Raw genomic sequence first — 20,363 nt, 5'->3', positions numbered from 1 at the left:
AGGTCAAACAATAACAATTTCAATCGATATGCAATCAGGCAGGCCCTTGCACTATAAGGTTTTGTATAGTGTGTACCCAGCTTAAACAAAGTAATTGGAAGCACAGGTAGCACTAGGAACTACAATCAGCATATAACACTAACCATAAGCATATAGACACATATCCCTATTGAAATAATACAAGATTTATTTCACAACATATCAATCATAGTACATACATCCAATGTACAAACAGGCATTATCAGCAAAGGGCCCAACAAGAGTCCAATGGACATATACCCAGGTACACAGTATATAGTTATTAATAGAGATACCTTGTCCAGATGAATGTTGCAGCAAAGTCCAGTTGCAGGGGCCTCTGAGGATGATCACGATGTGGCATTCATCTTGGTTTTGGACACCGGCTGACAAGATCTACATTGATTAGGAGACCCTCTAGCTGTTGTTCAAACAGCCTGGACGGCAGCTTTTCACAAACAGAAACTGTGGTGGGGCACTGGAACTCAGAGTCATCCAATGTTATACTCTGTGCTTAGTCCCTAGTAGCGTCTAATCTATCATGCAACCAAACCTCTAACTACCAGAAGGATGCCCAACCCAGCCCAACCCATATACTGGTTATTGAGCACTGAACTAAAACTAGCTATATAATCTCATACTAGAAATGACAGGGTTAATTACACACACCACACACACATCTACACTAGGGATGAGCCCGACGTTCAACTCGAACATCGGGTGTTCGCCTGTTTGCCGAATAGCGAACAATTTGGGGTGTTCGCGGCAAATTCTTCCCTTGCTCTGCTGATGGACCAAAAAAAAAACCCCAGTGACCAACCCACCTTCATGGGAGGCTCCCACCATATGACGCGTCTTCACTTTGACAGTTCTTTTATAACTGAGGACAGGGTCACACCGTAATGTTCCCGGGTGACCCTGCCCCCCTCTAATGCACGGGGACTTCCCCTTTTACCCATTTATGTAAAGATGCGTCATACAGCGGGAGCCTCCCGTGGAGGCGGGTCGGTCGCATTTTCTTTCTTTTTTGGTGCATTGGCGGAGCAAGAGAAGGACAAGACAACTTAATGGGACATTTTTATTTTTTAATAAAGGACTTGTCCCAAGCTGAGTCTTATAATTTTTACCATTTTGACACTTTTTGTGAAATGGTAGGGGTACATTTGTACCCCGTTACCATTTCACACGGAGGGGAGTCCGGGATCTGGGGGTCCCTTTGTTAAAGGGGGCTTCCGTGTGACGTGGCTCCCAACCAAAATTGAAGTCCTTCATTCCTCTTAAATAGAGCTTTCTTTTGGTGGCATTTGATCACCCCTGCGGTTTTTATTTTTTGTGCTATAAGCAAAAAAAGAGCGACAATTTTGAAAAAAACACATTATTTTTTTACTTTTTGCTGTAATAAATATCCCCCAAAAATATATAAAAACGTTTTTTTTCCCTCAGTTTAGGCTGATACATATTCGTCTACATATTTTTGGTTAAAAAAAAATCACAATAAGCGTTTATTTATTGGTTTGCGCTAACGTTATAGTGTCTACAAAATAGGGGATAGTGTTATGGCATTTTTATTAATATTTTTTTTACTAGTAATGGCGGCAATCGGTGATTTTTATCATGACTGCGACATTATGGCGGACACATCAGACACTTTTGGTGCTATTTTGGGACCATTTACATTTATACAGCGATCAGTGCGATTAAAAATGCACTGATTACCATGTAAATGTGACTGGCAGTGAAAGGGTTAACCTGTAGAGGGCGCTTCAGGGGTTAAGTGTGTCCTAGGGAGTGATTCTAACTGTAGGGGGGAGGGACTGTGTGTGACACTATACTGACAGCGCTCCCAATCACAGGGAGATGTGATCAGTGTCATTAGGCAGAACAGGGAAATGCTTGTTTACATTAGCATTTCTCCGTTCTTCTTCTCCGTGAGACGATCGCGGGTATCCCCACGGACATCGAGTCCGCGGGGCCCGCGGTCAGACTCGTGGAGCTCGAGGCGGGTGCCTCCCAAGTTCACATACAATAACGTGATTGCGCACAGTGGAGCCAACCTGATGCAGTAAAGCTGCGGCAACTGGTCCACAAGCGGTTAAAGAAGCACAATGAAGCCAGCAATGTTGAGGACCGTAGACGCAGTGGTCGGCCAGGGAAACTTACTGCAACGCATTTGAAAGACACATCATGCTTATGTCCCTTCAACATCAGGAGATGTCCAGCAGTGCTATCAGCACAGAACTGGCAGAAACCAGTGGGACCCAGGTACATTCATATACTGTTCGGAGAGGTCTGGCCCGGAAGTGGTCTTCATAGAAGAATTGCAGCCAAAAAGCCATACCTCTGACATGGAAACTCAACTATACACTAAAACATAGGAATTAAGGTACAGAAATTGGCAGCAGGTACTCTGGACTGATGATGTAAAATTTTAATAATTGGCTGTAGCATGAGGTAGTTTGTACACGAGAGGGCTGGAGAGTGGTACAATGATGAGTGTCTGCAGGCAATAGTGAAGCATGGTGGAGGTTCATTGTGAGTTTGGGGCTGCATTTCTGCAAATAGAGTTGGAGATTTGGTCAGGATCAATGGTGTCTTGAAATTTGAAAAATACAGGCAGATACTTATCCATCACACCATACAATCAAGGTGGAGTGTGATTGGCCCTACATTTATTCTGCAGCAGGACAAGACCCCAAACATACAGACAATATCATTCAGAAATATCTTCAGCAAAAAGAACAAGGAGTCCTGGAAGTAATGGTTTGTCCCCCACACATCTCTGATGTCACCATCATCGGTTCTGTCTGGGTTTGCATGAATAGACAGAAGGATTTGAGGCAGCCTACATACAGAGAAGGTTTGTGGTCAGTTCTTCAAGATGTTTGCTACCCAGATAGCAAGGATAACTTGCCACAAATTTGTGACAGTGTTGAGTTGCAAGTCTGTTAAATTACTGCACATTTTCAGTAGCAAGTTGCACACTTGAAGAGCACTTGAAGCACATGTTCAAGTTGACACTTTTCCAATTTGTGGCAAATTTGCATGGCAAGTCTCTAGCAAGAGCAAAGTTGCAATGGTATACAGCAATAGCTCTGCAAGTCTACAGAATGCAAATTCAGCCACAGTGACCCTCTCTTGTAAGATTACTATTGCACAACATAACTGAACCAGAACTTGCAGCAGACTTGCAGAATGTTTTCAAACAAAGTTGATCTGGAGTAATGCAATGCAGACTTGCTGCAATTGTGCAACAAACGTGTGATGCCTGGCAAGTCTAGCAATAGCTTATCAAGTCATTTTCAAACTTACAGAACAATTGATTGCTATCTGGGTACCTGTCGGGTTCCTTAAAAAAAATGCATGTGTGCAAGTGTACCTAAAAGAATTGATGCTGTTTTGAGAGTAGTCTCACCAAATATTGAGTTGAAATTAATTTCTCTTCTGTCCATTTACTTTCCATTTAGGTAATTGATAAAAACAAATTATTAACACTTCTATTTCTGAAAGCATTGTTAATTTACAGCATTTTTCACAACTGCCTATAACATTTGCGAGACTAATAAACTGTCACTGTGCAAGGAGTGATACCGAAAGCTATAGTAGCTCATTGTATTGCTGCTTCTCCTCTCTCCCCTGTGATCAGAGAGTCAGAGAGCGATAGCCTTAGGAAGAGAGAAGTGCAGGCAGCATAACATAACAGAGATCTAGGCTACCTCCTTCCCTCAGTTTAGCTAGGCAGAGGGAGGAGGAAGGGAGGAGGCAGCTTTACAGGGTCAGACCAGGCAGAGATCTGAAGTTAATATCTGCTCTATGTTATAGTGAAGATAATATTTAATAGAGGCTCCTCAACATAGGCTCACTCGTTTATTTGGCAGGCTCTGTATATTTAACTTTGTTCCCATTGTTTACACTTTTTTCATGGTGGGTGTGGATTTGGTCAGGCTGGACAGAGCTGAAAAGTGTGATGATGTCACTACACTCTTCGAATCATCGTGATTACATTCAGTTCTACCGCATGCTTTTATGGAGTGATCTGTAGATGGATTTGAAGTTGATCGGGGCTGCTCCTGGGTCTCAGCTGGCGATTTTAAGCGCTGTGTCTGGGTCCCATTGTAAAATGGCCCATGAGACTCAAAGTGGTTAAGCAAGGTTAAAACGTATACTTGTATTAGTCATAAAAGTTGGTTACTACCCACTTATTTATTGAGATGTTAGAGTTCTATTAGACCCCCAATGTTGCCTCTGCACAGATTATGTTTGATTAACTGCTACTCCAGGACAGTAGCCATAAAATGACAGTTCTGAACCCAGAAGTGGCATAATACATGTTGCTTCCGGGCTCAATAGAGACCAGGAACCACCGCAGGCACCACTGGGGAGGAATCTCTAAGACAGAGATCTAAAAATCCATACCAAGCTCATAACTGCAGTCGCGGAGCTTGCTTTAACCCATTGAGAACCAGGACATTTATAAAGCTACCTTGGTAGACAAGGAGTTAAAGAAATTGTTAAATATATTTGTAAATTTTATATTAACTTCTAGAAATGTACTTGACAGGAGAACTGGCAGAGGGAGCTCCAGAAGTGAGAACTTGATACCTTTTAGAGCTAGGAAATCTACACTGATAGTTTTCAACCATAATTACCCCATAGAATATAACCCTGTGTTTGCATACTCACTTTTTCCACTCTGGGATCCTTTGCATCAGACCTAGTGCCAAAATCTACTTTTATGATGTGTGACCAATTAGGGATGCATAGCGTGGCACAAGGAAATAGTGGAATTAGAACTTTATTTAGTCTGCTTTTACTACTTAATTATGCAATTAGGAGAATTCATGTTTCTATACTGTTTGATGTAAAGTGATCTCATATTATAATACTGTTTTTTTATGAGTTAGACTGTCAATGCCTTAACATATCAGTTACATATATGTCATTTTGTTTTTTGTTTATTGTATACACTCTGTTACTAGCATTACAAACAGTGTTATTATATCTATAATCATACTGTGCAATATCTGTTACATATATTAAGAGGAGATAGCCAACTCCAATAAAACTCCATGGAGCAGAGTTAGTTAAGAAGTAATTGAGCGTGTGTTCACTTTAAATACACAATTGGGTTTAAAAGAAAATTGCACTTAATCAGGCGATGGTGCTTACCTTTGTACCTTTAGGTGATATAGCAAAGTATTTATTAGTCCTTCCTTTGCACCCTGAAATTTACCACTCAGGGTTCAGGAAAAACTCTTCTATATGCTGTTAGGAGTAAAGATTTGATTTAGCACTTTTGGCCAAGAAATATCTTCTTAAAGGGAAAAAGTGAACATAAAAATGACATGTAACAAGTAACACTTTTGATGTTTAGATTATTGTTTTGGTGCAATTAAGCAGAACAATTATGGGACCCCTTGCTTCTTTACTTTGCATATCAAAGTTAATCGTTCTTGTGATACAGAATCATTTTTGCTATCCTCGCAATGAAATTCTCAGAGTTCTTTACGTAAAGTATTTGCCAAATGCTATTTTTCACTACATAAATTTACTATACAGTAGAGTCAGGCAGTGCTGGGCCCTGAATGCTGATGGGCCCCAGGGCTCCAGAGCAGCAGCATGGTTTGCAATGACAATGGTTATCCCTTTGGCAAGAAATGCTAAGCTAACCCTCAGAAGGTTGAAGAGACTATTTGAGAGAGATTAGAAAAAACTTTGCCCTGTTCCTGTAATAAAAATAAAATAATCTTTTCCCTACTACACATTGTTCAGTTTATCTACTTCTACTCAATTACAGGTGGCGGGACTTCTATCAGCTATAATTGTTATGATCGTCACTTTGGCTATCGGATTCCTTCTGGAACCACTACAAAAGGTAAGATTTAAGTCTCAAGTTTAAAAATGTATAACACTTACTTTATAGAAGTTTTAACACAAATATATATTTTTATTCATTAGGCTGAGTAATTTTAAAAAAGCAAATTGTACCCAGAATATGCCCACTAAAATATTTACATATTCTTAACAAGCAGTAAAGGCACTTTAGTTGAGATTGGATCTATTGTTGCTTTAAGTGAACGGTTAAATCCAATCCTAATAGGTGCATCTTTTTTACAGTCTGTACTTGCAGCATTGGTCGTGATCAACCTAAAGGGAATGTTGATGCAATTTAATGAAATTCCTAATTTGTTTCGCAAGGACAAATATGATTGTGTAAGTAGTGCATTTAAGTTGTCAAGTCTTTGTTCTGTTGTATTTATTTTGTTTATTGGTGTTCTAAAAAAAAGTTGTGCAATGTCCAAGTACCGAGGCCAATAATTAATGAAAGCATAATACGTATTTGCAAGAAATTGATATGATAGCTGCCAGAATAGGAAACTGGTTGTTTGCGCTGTATGGACTCCACTATGAGTTCAAAGTCTTGTAAGTGTTGTAAAAAAGTGGGAGTCAATAGAGATTCGGACTCTATAAATTACCTCCTTGGACTAACTTAGATAGCATATCTTACCTAGTTAAAGCAACAAGAATACATCAAGGACTTTAACAATATAACAAATTATCAAGAAAGTGTTCTATTGATATGTGATTTATTTTTTAACTGCTGTCTTATATATTTCTCTAAATATAAGGGGACAAAAAAAGTAATCTTAGATAAATCGACCAGCAAATCTGTTCAGCTGCTATGGTCTACTGCAGGGATATGCAATTAGCGGACCTCCAGCTGTTGCAGAACTACAAGTCCCATAATGAGGCATAGCAAGACTGACAGACGCAAGCATGACACCCAGAGGCAGAAGCATGATGGGACTTGTAGTTTTGCAACAGCTGGAGGTCCGCTAATTGAATATCCCTGGTCTACTGTATATTGCACTATACATATTTTTAATAAGGTAAATAAATAAAATTAGTATATGACACAATCTACAGCTAACATTTCATTGTTTGCAGTTGGTATGGGTGGTGACCTTTGTTGCTGCTGTCCTACTGGGGCTTGACCTTGGACTGGCTGCAGGAGTTGGATTCGAGTTGCTGACTGTGGTGTTCCGTGCACAGTTGTAAGTAGTGTTTTGTGTTTAGCCTACACTATTTAGTATACAGGTGTGAGAAATAACCATAGACAAGTAAAAGTTACAGTATATTTATATTATAAGCAATTCATTTTAATACCAAAATCTAAAACAAAAATACCACAGATTTGTAATAGCAACTTCTTCTAGAAGTGTTACTAGTTTTTTATTGCATATCACCTACTTAAATTTACTTTGATTCCATAGCTGTATTAATCTGGATACCTATTGGTCAGATATGTGCAACTAATGTTTACTACTGTTTCTGGATCTTTTGCAGTCCAAAATGCTCACAGGTTGCAAATGTTACGGGAACAGAAATTTACAGAAACAGAAAGGACTATACAAATGTAAGTATGATATACTATATAGTCTATCAGAAAGGGTCTGTCCAGTTGAAACCTTTAGACAATGTTGTCTCTATTGACTGGTAGCCAGAGAACGTGTGATCCAGATGGTTTAGGCTAAGATTAGAAAACAGTGCTTTGGAAAAATAACCTAGGCTGCCCTTTTAAAAGTAAAATGTCCCATAAACATGACTTAGAGAGCACATTAGGAATTTTTCCAGGTAAGGTAGATGAATCTGGAGGGTTGTTAATAACTATTTGCTTGGCAATCCTGGTGGTGCTGTTTTAATCAGTTTGGTTTTTGTGTGTAAAACTTCATCTCACCATACCTAACCATTACATGAATATTTTATCTTTACTGCCTTTTTATTCCATCTTTTTCTCTAATAATAAACATTTAAAACACAAATGTTTGTTTCTTTTTTAAAGATACAAGAACCTCAAGGAATCAAGATCTTCAGATGTCCATCACCAATATTTTTTGCCAATATTGACTTTTTTAGGGATAAACTCACTGCTGCTGTAAGTTAGGCATCATGCAAAGATCCATGTTTTATATGTACTTGTTGAACACATTTAATATGACTGCTTTTAATTTATTATAGGCAGGGTTTAACCCACTTAGAGTATTGCGCAAGCGAAATAAAGCACTGAGAAAGATAATGAAGCTGTTGGATAAAGGAGAACTTCATACTACACCAGTAAGTAGTAAATATTTGTTTAATATACACAGTGTAAACCATAAAACTACAACTTTCAGTAATCCTTGAGTGATGTCACAAAGTCTTTTCAAAGTATATCTATAGGAAAAAACTTTTTTTTTACGTTTTGAATATAGTGCGGAATTGGTAGACCCTCTGTCAAGTTTTAAGTACTGTCTGTGTCCCCATATGGGAAATTTACTCCATATCTGTAATAATGACCACTGTTAGCAAGAAAGAAATTGAGTGGACATCCAAAATGTTAAACTTGTGCCCATAAGAAAGGACACAAGATAAGGACACCTTTTCTATTGACAACTACTCTATCTAAGAGGGGAACACTCTTTACACTTGGAGATTTCCTCTAACTTCTCTGTGACAGGAAGTGATGAGAAATTCCCCAACGGTACATAGACAACAAGAAAAAAAAACTGACAGGAATTGTATAGTTCCCTACTCTAGTAAACTGTTAAGCACACAGTTTGTACATGTAATCTAAGATTCATGCAATTAAGCCTTATTGTAATATACTACAAATAAAAACTACTAGTAATTTGCTAGTAATTTGAATTAGTCAAGAAAAATGAATAATCTTATTGCTATTAATCCTCAACTTTAGTTTCCATAAGTGTAGGTGTAATGTAATTTATGCTAGTCATTAACAGCTAGAATTCTCCTGTTCAACCCAGTTGATTCCCCCATCCATACCAAATATAATGTCAGACATTGTATTAAGACAGCTTTAGCACCCATGACTGACTGAACACCCAAACAGTGATGCATCTGATGCAGTCATTGTTCTGCCAATAATTTTTCATCCAGCTCAGTCAATTTTAAAATCTTTTGTTGAGCCAGGTGGTGCTGGTGGGTCCCCTTTGGCTTGAATTTAATCAGGTTCAGCAGGAATCAGTCGACATTCAAGCTGTCTATGTCTAGCTAAAGAGTAATACCCAACAAATGCAGAATCTTGTACTGAGCTGTTTTCACCCTTTTAGACCATATGGGTGGGATGGGTAAGTGGTAGTTGTGGGCACATTGAAACCCTTGTTTGATAAAACTGCATCAGTAACTCATTTTATGTTTTTTTTTCATAACCATACAGAGATTTCAATATTTCAGTTAATGTTTAAATGTTCTATTGCAGAAGGGTGTGATTTCTACATCATTTGACACCAATGAGTCTGATTATGAAGAAATAGACAATAATCACATTGAAGAATTGGACAAGCCCATAAATACTGCTGACCTACCCATTGTCATTGACTGGAATGCAGATCTGCCAAATAATATCAAGGTTCCCAGGATTGATCTGCATAGTTTAATTATTGATTTCGGAGCAGTGTCCTTCATAGACATGTCTGGAATGAAAGGCTTAAAAGCGGTAGGTCATATTTAAATTATTGTGCAGATGTATTGGCAAGCAGAGGATCCTTACATCTTTATCTGTCCTTATCCGTATTCAACGCTCTTTCAGTGGGGGAGATTTACTAAAACTGGTGAACACAGAATCTGGTGCAGCTGTGCGTAGTAAATATACAGTGTATATATAAGTAAATATATATATATATATATATATATATATATATATATATATATATATATATATGTGTGTATAGATATATATATATATATATATATATATATATATATATATATATAACCAAAAGTATTGGGACACTTTGCCCTGTATAAACCATCCTGAGCAAATCCTGTCAGGCAATGCCACACAAAGATGTGTATATAGAAAGCTCTATTTAGTTATCTGATTATGTAACAACATCATTCTCCTTACCTATTTTAACTACTTGTATTTTTTAGATCATGAAAGAATTTATCAAAGTTGACGTTGATGTTTATATTGCTGGAATAGACAGTAAGTGCCATCCAATTTAACCTTTAATTTAAGGAGGTATATTGAGGATGCATATTGTTACAAAATGTAACTCCTTCCCAGCCACAGTCTTTAAATAAGCATCCCCCCCCCCCCCCCCCTTTGAGAGCAAGCAGGCAAAACCTTATGTGACTTCTGGCTCTGAGTCATGGCTGTTATGGATCAGGAATCAATGAGAGTGTTTACCAGTAATGTCATTATTGACAAAGTGATTACAGGCAGGCTGGGGGCTTCATTTAAAAAAATGAAAGCTGTTAACCCGCCACCTTTAGGCTGCAGCATTATCTGCAGTACCGCCAGTTTTATACAATATTTGATCAGTTAAAAAAAAACTTATAGAAATAAAGGTAAACAAATACATAAGCACTATTATTGGTTACTACGGGGAATGAAAGAAAAGCATATCCCTTTAAAGACTGTTGAGCTCTTGATAATTTAGTTTTTAGTCTGACACATGGACTACTGAAGGATTATTCATTTTTTTCTGGGGAACAGGAAATGTAGTGGAGTCATTTTTGCCTACATTGTTCAATAGTGGGTGCAGGCTCCTTCAATAAGTTTTCCCAAAATCCAGTAGGCTCAGGAAAAAACCCAGCCACTGCAGAGAGCACTGCTTCAACTGTCTCCAGGGTGCTAAGCTACCAGTGAGAAGGCCCTATGCCTACAGCCATTCACTCAAGTATCTAGACCCAAGACTTTTTATTACAATTACCCATGGAAATCATCCAGCAAGCTACTTGGACTGTCATAGACAGTCTACCTTCTTGTGAGAGAGGTCTAGAGCAATGGTCTCCAAATTGCATTCCTGTGGCCAGATGGGGCCCTTAGCTTGCCTTTATCTGGCCCTTGGGGCAAAATTCATCCCACTGATACAAGATGCTATTCTGCCCCAACACTAACAATGGGGTATAATTCCTGCCACTGATACCAACAATGGGGCTCTATTTCTCTCACTGACCCCAGCAATAAGGCACTATTTCTCCATATAATACCAAAGATAAAATACTGTTTACTCCCACTGATGCCAGTAAATAGTCCCTTGTTTAGAAAGTTTAGAAACCCCTGCCCTAGAGGAAATGGATGTAGTCCTTTGCTCATATCAAGTTTCTCATTGACTGTTCTAGTGTTCTATGCTACTACCTAGCTCCTTTGTTAGGAAACTGTTACTAGGCAGCTCTTGTTATTGTTATAGTTGCTTTGCCTGTTGTTATTTATTTAGTGATTATTGCATACTCCATTACCATATTGTTTGCATTTTCAATTTACTAATACCTCTACATTACACTTGGCACCCATGAAGAGAATCAGCTATATTGTGCAATAGTGATGGGAGTAACATGGCAGCAGTGTCCATATGCAACACTCCAGAGGGAAAACAGCCCTCCTACAATTGCCATTATAACCCTCTTGTTTCTAGTGGGATTTCTGCCACAACAGATACCCAAGAATGTAGGGCAAGATCAGGACTTGGATGACTGGATCCAAAGACTGCATGGCTTGATCCAATCAAATGGATGATTGGAGGCAGAACTGGCCATTAACAATTTAGAAGGGGAAGCAAGGTGATTAATCCTGCACCCTTGTCAGCAGAAGATCAGGAGTTCCTAAATAAGATAGTTAGAAGCCTAGAAGCAGTGTACAGCCAGGTGGTAGTGTTAGACAATCGCATGGCTTCCTTCATCAGCAGAAGGCAGAGAGCAGAATAACCTATTCTGCAATACTTGAGGTATTTATAAAATGTAATGAAAATTTGGGGGTGGGGCAAAGAGATGCCCCAAGAAAGCAATAAGGAGGATCAGCCATGGTATACTATATGTAGAAATGAAATTAGCTTTATTAATATGTCAATTGTACGTTAAAACCACTAAATGTAAGACAGTGACATTAATGTGGAATTATATTCCAGCATACCCTATAATAAAAAACACACATACAAGGTTGATTTTTCATTTCCTTTTCTATTGTGCCATGATGGTAAATCCACAGGCCTGAGGTTCAAGGGATTTTTTGCCCTCAACTTGTCAGCCAACAGAGGTGAAAAATCTTGGATTTTCAAGCTTAATACTTTATAGCCTAACGGCTTGAATAATGAGCTAAGTCTCAAGGTCTTCCTCTAACCATAACATAAGCACTAATTTTAGATAAACCTGGAGTCTATCGGTCTAATTTATTGAGCTAAACTAATAATTAAAAATGTAAACTTTAATCAAATTCATTGATCTAAACAAACTGATGATATTGTAAATTAAAGCCTGAACTTTCAGTCTCACTCAGTCTCATTATGATGATTGTATCATGTAGAAAAGTTATGTTTATCATGTAATCTCTTTGTATTACTTTATTTTCTATCCTACGTCTTCCCTCTTGTCTTTATAACCAATGCTATATGTTGTGTCACCACAAGATGGTCCTCTAATAGTATTTTGACATAGTAGATGCTGATTGGACATTCGTACCATTAAAATTATCGTGATAACCTATGTCATAGTTTATCGTGTAGAAGCGCACGGTCACACGTGCGAAATGCATTGACGGAGGTTGCGCCAGACTAGGCTTACCCTCTACCATGTGTCCCAGCTAATGTGCATGGTTTACCCATCTTCCCTTGGTCTATCTGGATAAGTCTGCTCTGTATTTACCTCTGAACCACTGTAGCTAATCTCCTGGATAGCTGATTGGAAATCCCCGTGCACAGCCGAGATACAGCGGACTGCCACTGCACTGCACCAAATGAACACTCCTCAAGCCTAACTAATACTGCAGCATTTATATTCACTGGGGAAGCACGGACTGGATAGAATTACAGCGGTTCCAGCCATCACTACCAAGTTGTGTTACAAACTTACTGTCTCTGTCCTTATCCATTCCCCCTTATGTAGGAAGTGAACACCGAGTGTACCTCCATGTATTGTGCACTGCCAGCTGTGCTTACGAGGTTTAACCACTTCAGCCCCGGAAGGATTTACCTTTTCCTGACCAGAGCACTTTTTGCGATTTGGCACTGCAACGTTTTAACTGACAATTGCGCAGTCGTGCGATGTGGCTCAGAAACAAAATTGATGTACTTTTTTTCCCACAAATAGAGCTTTTTTTTGGTGGTATTTGATCACCCCTGTGGTTTTTATTTTTTGCGCTATTAACAAAAAAGGGCGACAATTTTGAAAAAAATGCATTATTTTTACTTTTTGTTATAATAAATATCCCCCAAAAATATATAAAAAAAAACTTTTTTTCCTCAGTTTAGGCTGATACGTATTTTTCTACATATTTTTGGTAGAAAAATCTAAATAAGCGATTATTTATTGGTTTGCGCAAAAGTAATAGCGTTTATAAAATAGGGGATAGTTTTATGGCATTTTTATTAATATATATATATATATTTATTTATTTTTTTTAATGGCGGTGATCAGTGATTTTTATTGTGACTACAACATTATGGCAGACACATCGGACATTTTTGACACATTTTTGGGACCATTGACATTTATACAGCAATCAGTGCTATACAGATGCACTGATTCCTGTGTAAATGACACTGGCAGTGAAGGGGTTAACCACTAGGTGGCAGTGTAGGGGTTAAGTGTGTCCTAGGGGCATGTTTCTAACTGTGGGGGGGCGTGGCTGTGTGTGACATGTCACTGATCACTGCTCCGATCACGGGGAGCAGAAATCAGTGACACTGTCACAAGGCAGAACGGGGAGATGTTTGTTTACATTAGCATCTCCCCGTTCTTCCACCCAGTGAGACGATCGCGGGTATGCCTGCGGTGATCGAGTCCACGGGACCCACGACCCGACTCACGGAACTTACCGCGAGCACGCCCACTGGCTGCCTCTTAAAGGGCAATGTACAGGTACATGATTCTGCCTGTATGAGCCCTTCTGCTGATGTATATCGGCGTGAGGCGGTCAGCAAGTGGTTAACCACTTCAGCCCCAGAAGGATCTACTCCCTTCCTGACCAGAGCACTGCGTCGCTTTAACTAACAATTGTGTGGTCGAGTGACATTGCACCCAAACAAAATTGACATGCTTTTTTTTCCCTAAAAATAGAGCTTTCTTTGGGGGTATTTGATTACTTCTGCGTTTGTTATTTTTTGCGCTATAAACAAAAAAGGGTGACAATTTTGAAAAAAAGCAATATTTTTTTATTTTTTGCTATAAAAATATCCCCAAAAAATATATATAAAAAATATTTCTCATTTCAGGCCAATATGTATTCTTCTACATATTTTTTGGAAAAAAGATTGTAATAAGCGTATATTGATTGGTTTGCGCAAAAGTAATAGAATCTGCAAAATAGGGGATAGATTTATGGCATTTTTTATTATTATTATTTTTGTAGTAATGGCGGTGATCTGCAATTATTATGGTGACTGCGTCATTATGGCGGACACATCAGACACTTTTGACACTATTTTGGGACCATTGTTATTTATATAGGGATCAGTGGGAGAGAGGGAGCTGATTTGGGGCTCTGTGTCTGAATGGACACAGGGAGCTCTGACTCAGCTCATTTGCCCTCATAGGAAGCTGCTTGCTGTAGGGACACTGAACATGAGGGAGGGGCCAGGAGCACAGAAGAGGGACCCGAGAAGAGGAGGATCCAAGCTGCTCTGTGCAAATCCATTGCAACAAAGCAGGTAAAAAAGTGTCAGTCAATAGTATGTAGATTATATAAAGTAGCTACGTGCCTTAATAGACTCAAATAATATATATATCCACTCAAGTTAAATTAAATCAAGATGTGCACCTACACAGTGCTAACAATATCCAATCAAGTGCGGTGTGAAGAATCAGTAATCAACACATACAATAAAATTAGAGTGAAAAAACGTGTGACATAAAAAATAAGAATGAGAAAAAGAAAAGATTTTTAAATATAAAAAAAATATATATAAAATATAAAAAATAATAAAATTAAATAAAGAAATATCAAAGTATATAATGCAGAAGTAATAAAAGAAATAAAGAAAACATAAAACTCTAAAGACTAAAAAAATTAATACAATGCAGTAAAATCCAGTGTATCTTAATCCATGAAGTGCATAAAGTGCAAAAAATATTGATGATCAAAGTCAGATGTGCCCTAAAAATATCACATCAAACAGCGGTTATATATAATCATGCAAAATGTGAGTCCATCCAGTGCCAAATAAATCAACAGGCTGCGTGAACAAGCGGGCTGATTCCACCGGTGCTCATGTGAATCTTGTGTTCGCACACTAGGTGCAATAACTACCTTACCTTACTGCTGTAAGGTAAACAGTATTCCAATAAATATTCTGTTGCTATCCGCTGGTATAAGCACAATAGGTAGTTTTCTCTGGACACTCAGTCACCATACATATGCAATAATCATAGAAGAAAGAAAGGGGAAGACTCCAATGGTGAAGTAAGTAGTTGCAGTTTCTATTTATTCAGTAAAGGACAAAGTCCTGGGTACTCACATTTGAATGAAGTAAAATATACAGTTTAAAAACGAACGAGCGCCGTGCTCGTACTCCGGACGTCACTTCCGGTGTCCTCACTCTCCTATAGCGTTCCTATAGGAGAGTGAGGACACCGGAAGTGACGTCCGGAGTACGAGCGCGGCGCTCGTTCGTTTTTAAACTGTATATTTTACTTATTTGAGTCTATTAAGGCACGTAGCTACTTTATATAATCTATATACTATTGACTGACACTTAGGTAATTTGTTTAGTTCATTTATTTATACATTTACTTCACCATTTATTTATTTGGAGCGCGACACCAATTATTAATTTAGTGTCACGCACTTTTGGGGAGGATTATTACCCCTGTCGGTGTTTTGCTGCAACCATAGTTTCCACTTTGTTTTAGGGCACGTAGTCTGGCGCGAGAATACCTTAAACTTTTAACAAAGCAGGTAAGTATAACACGTTTAATATTTTTATAGGAAAAAAAGCGAGACTTTACAATTACTTTAAGTCAGAATATATCCTTAATCTTTGGTTCAAAAACAGACACTTTCTTAGGACTATTATGAAGGATATACTGTAGGTAACAGACAATACAAGATATATTTAATTAAATCATTTTATTCTTCTCCTAGGTAATCTTTTAGAAAAACTTGAACGATGTGGATTTTTTGATGATGACATCACTACTTCCATAATTTTCGTAACTGTCCATGATGCGGTGTTACATATATTCATCAAGAAGAATCTGCAGAGCATATATAAGTATAGGGAGTCCAAGGTAAAAATATCAACATGAACTACATGATTTTAGATCATATTAGAAAGTTTTCCTAAAGCTTTGTTTCTCTAAAAACAGTCATGAGACTAAAGTATACTAATTTTATTTTTATTAGGAAGAAATAAAGGAGACCAAATTTGATGCAATGAATACACCAAATAAAGATAGCAAAGCAAATGATTATTCTGTAAGTTCACATCTTTAAAGGATAGTTTCTGTAATGTATGTGTTAAATGAAATGTACTGAAATAAGAAAAGTGGCCTGTCACTGACCTCCTAAGAATACCAATTGCCTAACTGTTTCTGGTGTCAATATTTGTTGAGTTGCTGACCCATAAGGAGCATGCAGGTTAGGGAGTCAAAAAGAAATCAGAACTACTAAACTGCATAAATGTCCTAGGTCAGGACATCCATTAAATGGAAAAACTATAAATGGCAGCCGCCATATTCTTTCAATTCAGGTTTGTTTATAGGAAAGCAGATACAAGATGATGAGCACAATCTCCCAATTAAAGACACCATTGGTAATTTCTTGTTTGATTGACTCCAGTCTAGAGAGGCGTACATGTTTGAATTGTATAAAATCAGTTACCATTCAGATAGCTTTTATTGATTTGGTAATTATTTTCTAATTGCTTAAAGGTGGCTTGGTTTGATTATTGGGTGTTTTATGGATTTGGTATCCTGTTTAGTTACCATAGAGGTGCGTCTAAATTAAGGGGTCTATGTATAAAACATCCACTGAGAGGATATCTTAATCATTTGCACTGGCACCACAAATATTTGCCAAATTGTTTGCAATATGATTAGCTTATTATGATTGTCAGCTGCATCTACTGTCTATGCACAGGCAGCAACAGTTTGTTCACATCTCACAAAGCCAGCTGCATGTTCCATAATAGAAGTGAATCTGGTGGCTGTAAAGCCACCCAATCACTTGTATATGCTGGGAATGCTGCACGCCCCAACTGAACTCCCTCTGGGGCTCACCTAGTTTTTGTAGGAATTTGGGACAGCTAAATTCGCTTCCAAAATTGCAAGTAGGAATAGAGTAAAAAACATTGATCAGCTTGAATGGAGTGCAGAGAAAGCATTAGATGTCAAATAGACCCTTAATGTCTCCATAAAAAGGACCTTTGAACAAAAATTTACTATCACAGGTGGGGCTCATTATTCTCCTTGTGATAGTAATGAAGTTAAAGCATTTGTTACTTAATATTCCTGATATGTGCCTGCTGCAGTATGTACTTCTATGAGAAAACATCCTCTTCTCTTTGTATTGCTTCCTTTATGTGAAATCCCCAGTGATCCTGTCAGTCCCTCTGCTTTCCTATTAAAAACGTACCACACTAAGCAGAAGTGCACACTGTGGTCAGTTCTCTAGTCATGCTGGGAACTCAGTGTGCTCTCCTCCAATGATCAGACTTGTCCTGAAACGCCCGCTGCACAGCCATTAATTGGGAAGTTCAGTGTGCTGCTACTTCTCCTCCCCCCAGCTCTTATGCAGCCATGAACAGAGGGAACATGATCACTTTTAAAAAAAAGGGAAAAAAATTGTATTTATAATGCTTTTTTATACATATACAAAAATGTTTTGCCTTTCATTTCTATTTGAAACTGAATGGGTTGTTTTACACTGTGATCGTTTACAATCACTTAAAGTGAAAAAGTGTTTGAAAACTAAAATGTAATTGCATTAAAAGAAATAAAAAAAAAACGCTTTAATAGTTGAAATTGTACTATGCTGAACAATGCTGTACTATGATGAATTATTTATGTAGCCATTGGTACATAAAAGCAAGTACTAATTGTTATTTATTGCAACTTTTAGGTAGCCATTGGATCTCAACTGTGACCACATGCATCCATCTTGCAAGCTGGCCAAAGGAAGTAGTTGCCACAGGACTGGTTTGTAAAATTGGCAGAAAATATATACTAATCTTGGAATGCAAATCTTTTGCCTGAAAGCAGATGGATTGTATTTAATCTATCTTTGGAACTCAAAGCTAGAATAATGAAAACCTGTAACTTTGAGTCATGTTACCCAGTTACTACAAGAAAACCAATAGGCATAGTAAGGTATATATTTCCAACAAGACTTTTATACATCTAGTTGGCAAAAAAGCCCCAAAGTATTACATATAGTAGAATATTATAGTTAGCTAGACATATTTACAACTGGCTGATGTTTTAAATCTCCAAAATAAAACAATGAACAAATTACACTTAACAACTGTGCACTCAGTGCTGCTTAGTATAGCAGATTGAGTCAAATGGGTATAGTCAGATATATAAACTTTGGTACAGCTGATTTAAGATTAGCTTTCTTCGTACCTTGATATGGAACAGTGGCTTCTACAGAATCACACAGGTCAGTTAAAGGAAACCTTTAACCTTTATAAACATGGAGGCTGGCATTGCTGACTGCTCATTCTGAAAGTGTGAGCTGCCTGGTTCTCATGCAAAACTTCATACTTCAAATGGACTTTACACTAAATGGTGAGGTCTAGTTATAATGTCAGGCCTCACCTTCATAACTTATGTAGCACTAACCCCTGAAGGAGCTGCTGGTTAGATTTGGGCTTACCGTTATCTTCTGTTCTCCTCGTTGTACGTCTAGGGGTGTCCCGTGGTAATGGAGCAGTAACTTCAGAGACCGACAACAGATCCACTTGAATGGACTTTATTTGCAAAATGTAGACAATCAACAGTCTCTTACATTGGGATCAGAGGGTTGGAAAGGGAATTCAGGTACTCTAATGCCGCGTACACACAACCGGACTTTTCGAGGGACTAGGTCCGACAGTCTTTCGATGGACTTTCGGCGGACTTTCTAAATGAATGGACTTGGCCACACACAATCACACCAAAGTCCGACGGATTCGAACGTGATGACATACGACCGGACTAGAATAAGGAAGTTCATAGCCAGTAGCCAATAGCTACCCTAGCGTTGGTTTTTGTCCGTCGGACTAGCATACACACGAACGGATTTCTTGGTCCGGCGGAGTTCTGGTGGAAAAATGTAAAACATGTTCTATTTCTAAAGCCCGCCGGATTTTTGGCAAGCAAAGGTCCGATGGAGCCCACACACGATCGAATTGTCCGATGGACTTGTTCCGTTGGACCTTTGCTGTCAAAAAGTCTGGTCATGTGTACGCGGCATTAGTGTCAAAGTCAAAATGTTGAAGAACTTGCTTACTTTGACTGCATCCAGAGAATAGCTATTCGCAACTGGATGATCACTCAGGTTGGACAGTACTTCTCTCATAAGTTCTAGCAGCCAACAAGGTGCTTACAAGTCTCTGCCACAGACATTGTTGTAGAACATACAAAATAAAGTTTCTGCCACAGATGTTGTTGTAGAACACGTAGGGAAACTAAGCTTGAAAACACTTGTGGGATACCTGGATCTTTCAGCCAGCTTGGCGATATCCACAAGACCGGATTAGCTCGATTACTTCAGCCCTTCCAGGCTCTTACTAAGAAACCAACCCATACATGGTCTTCTTCTGAAGAGTCCTCCCCTGGAATGCTTGAATTCAATGGGTCTCTCCCAAACCGGAGACGGCACCCAACCACTTCAGAATCCTTCTTCTAGTTTCCTTACCTCAGGCTAGCCAGCCTCGAGACATCAAAATTGGGTGGATCCGCACCCCAGGCCATAGCCTTCCTGGGGGCTGGTCAGGAGGACCAGGACCATGAAGTCAGTACATCATTCTGGACCGGAAACCCCAAACCCCGTGATGTCCGCATCTTAAATACCCTCTCTCAGAAAGCACAGCGAGAGCCTGCCAGAAGAGATAGTGCCCCCAGTGGCCAGGCTGAACGTCTCACAGTCCAGTCAGACTGATGCCGAATTTCAATTTAGATAATTGTACCCAAACCAAGTGGCAATTTAGGAAATTTAAACTTTTAAAAAAACAAATAGCTCATGCTCTTCAGGAGCCGCCGCTACACTTAAATAAGCACATGAGCTCCCGTCTCTGTTAGCTAGGTGAAGGTGATGCTACAATCCTTTTGGCAAAATACAGGAAACCCTGAGAATCTCACATCTCATAAGAAGATGCCCCTGCCATGTGAAATTTGGGATCATCAGTACTCCCAGGATTTCAACAGCA

The 20,363-nt window shown here is 38.7% G+C and overlaps 1 protein-coding gene across 1 annotated transcript in view; it reads left to right on the top strand.

Annotated features, from left to right (window-relative positions):
* LOC143962888 (chloride anion exchanger-like) overlaps window positions 1–18,467 on the top strand; it is a 38,191-nt gene extending 19,724 nt beyond the window's left edge. The window contains exons 11-21 of the mRNA XM_077472377.1: window positions 5,813–5,890; window positions 6,133–6,228; window positions 6,964–7,070; window positions 7,363–7,432; window positions 7,859–7,951; window positions 8,035–8,130; window positions 9,275–9,511; window positions 9,949–10,003; window positions 16,097–16,242; window positions 16,358–16,429; window positions 18,074–18,467. Coding sequence (XP_077328503.1) covers window positions 5,813–5,890; window positions 6,133–6,228; window positions 6,964–7,070; window positions 7,363–7,432; window positions 7,859–7,951; window positions 8,035–8,130; window positions 9,275–9,511; window positions 9,949–10,003; window positions 16,097–16,242; window positions 16,358–16,429; window positions 18,074–18,097 — 1,074 coding nt within the window. The 3' untranslated portion in view covers window positions 18,098–18,467. The remainder of the gene's footprint in view (window positions 1–5,812; window positions 5,891–6,132; window positions 6,229–6,963; window positions 7,071–7,362; window positions 7,433–7,858; window positions 7,952–8,034; window positions 8,131–9,274; window positions 9,512–9,948; window positions 10,004–16,096; window positions 16,243–16,357; window positions 16,430–18,073) is intronic.
* The last annotated feature ends 1,896 nt before the right edge of the window (window positions 18,468–20,363 follow it).

The sequence above is a fragment of the Lithobates pipiens genome, unplaced genomic scaffold (genome assembly GCF_037356315.1).
Source record: "Lithobates pipiens isolate NorthernLeopardFrog02 unplaced genomic scaffold, aLitPip1_a1.2 Scaffold_8, whole genome shotgun sequence".
NCBI lineage: Eukaryota > Metazoa > Chordata > Amphibia > Anura > Ranidae > Lithobates > Lithobates pipiens.
Note: the sequence above shows the minus strand (reverse complement) of the source record. Positions and strands in the feature narration are given on the sequence as shown.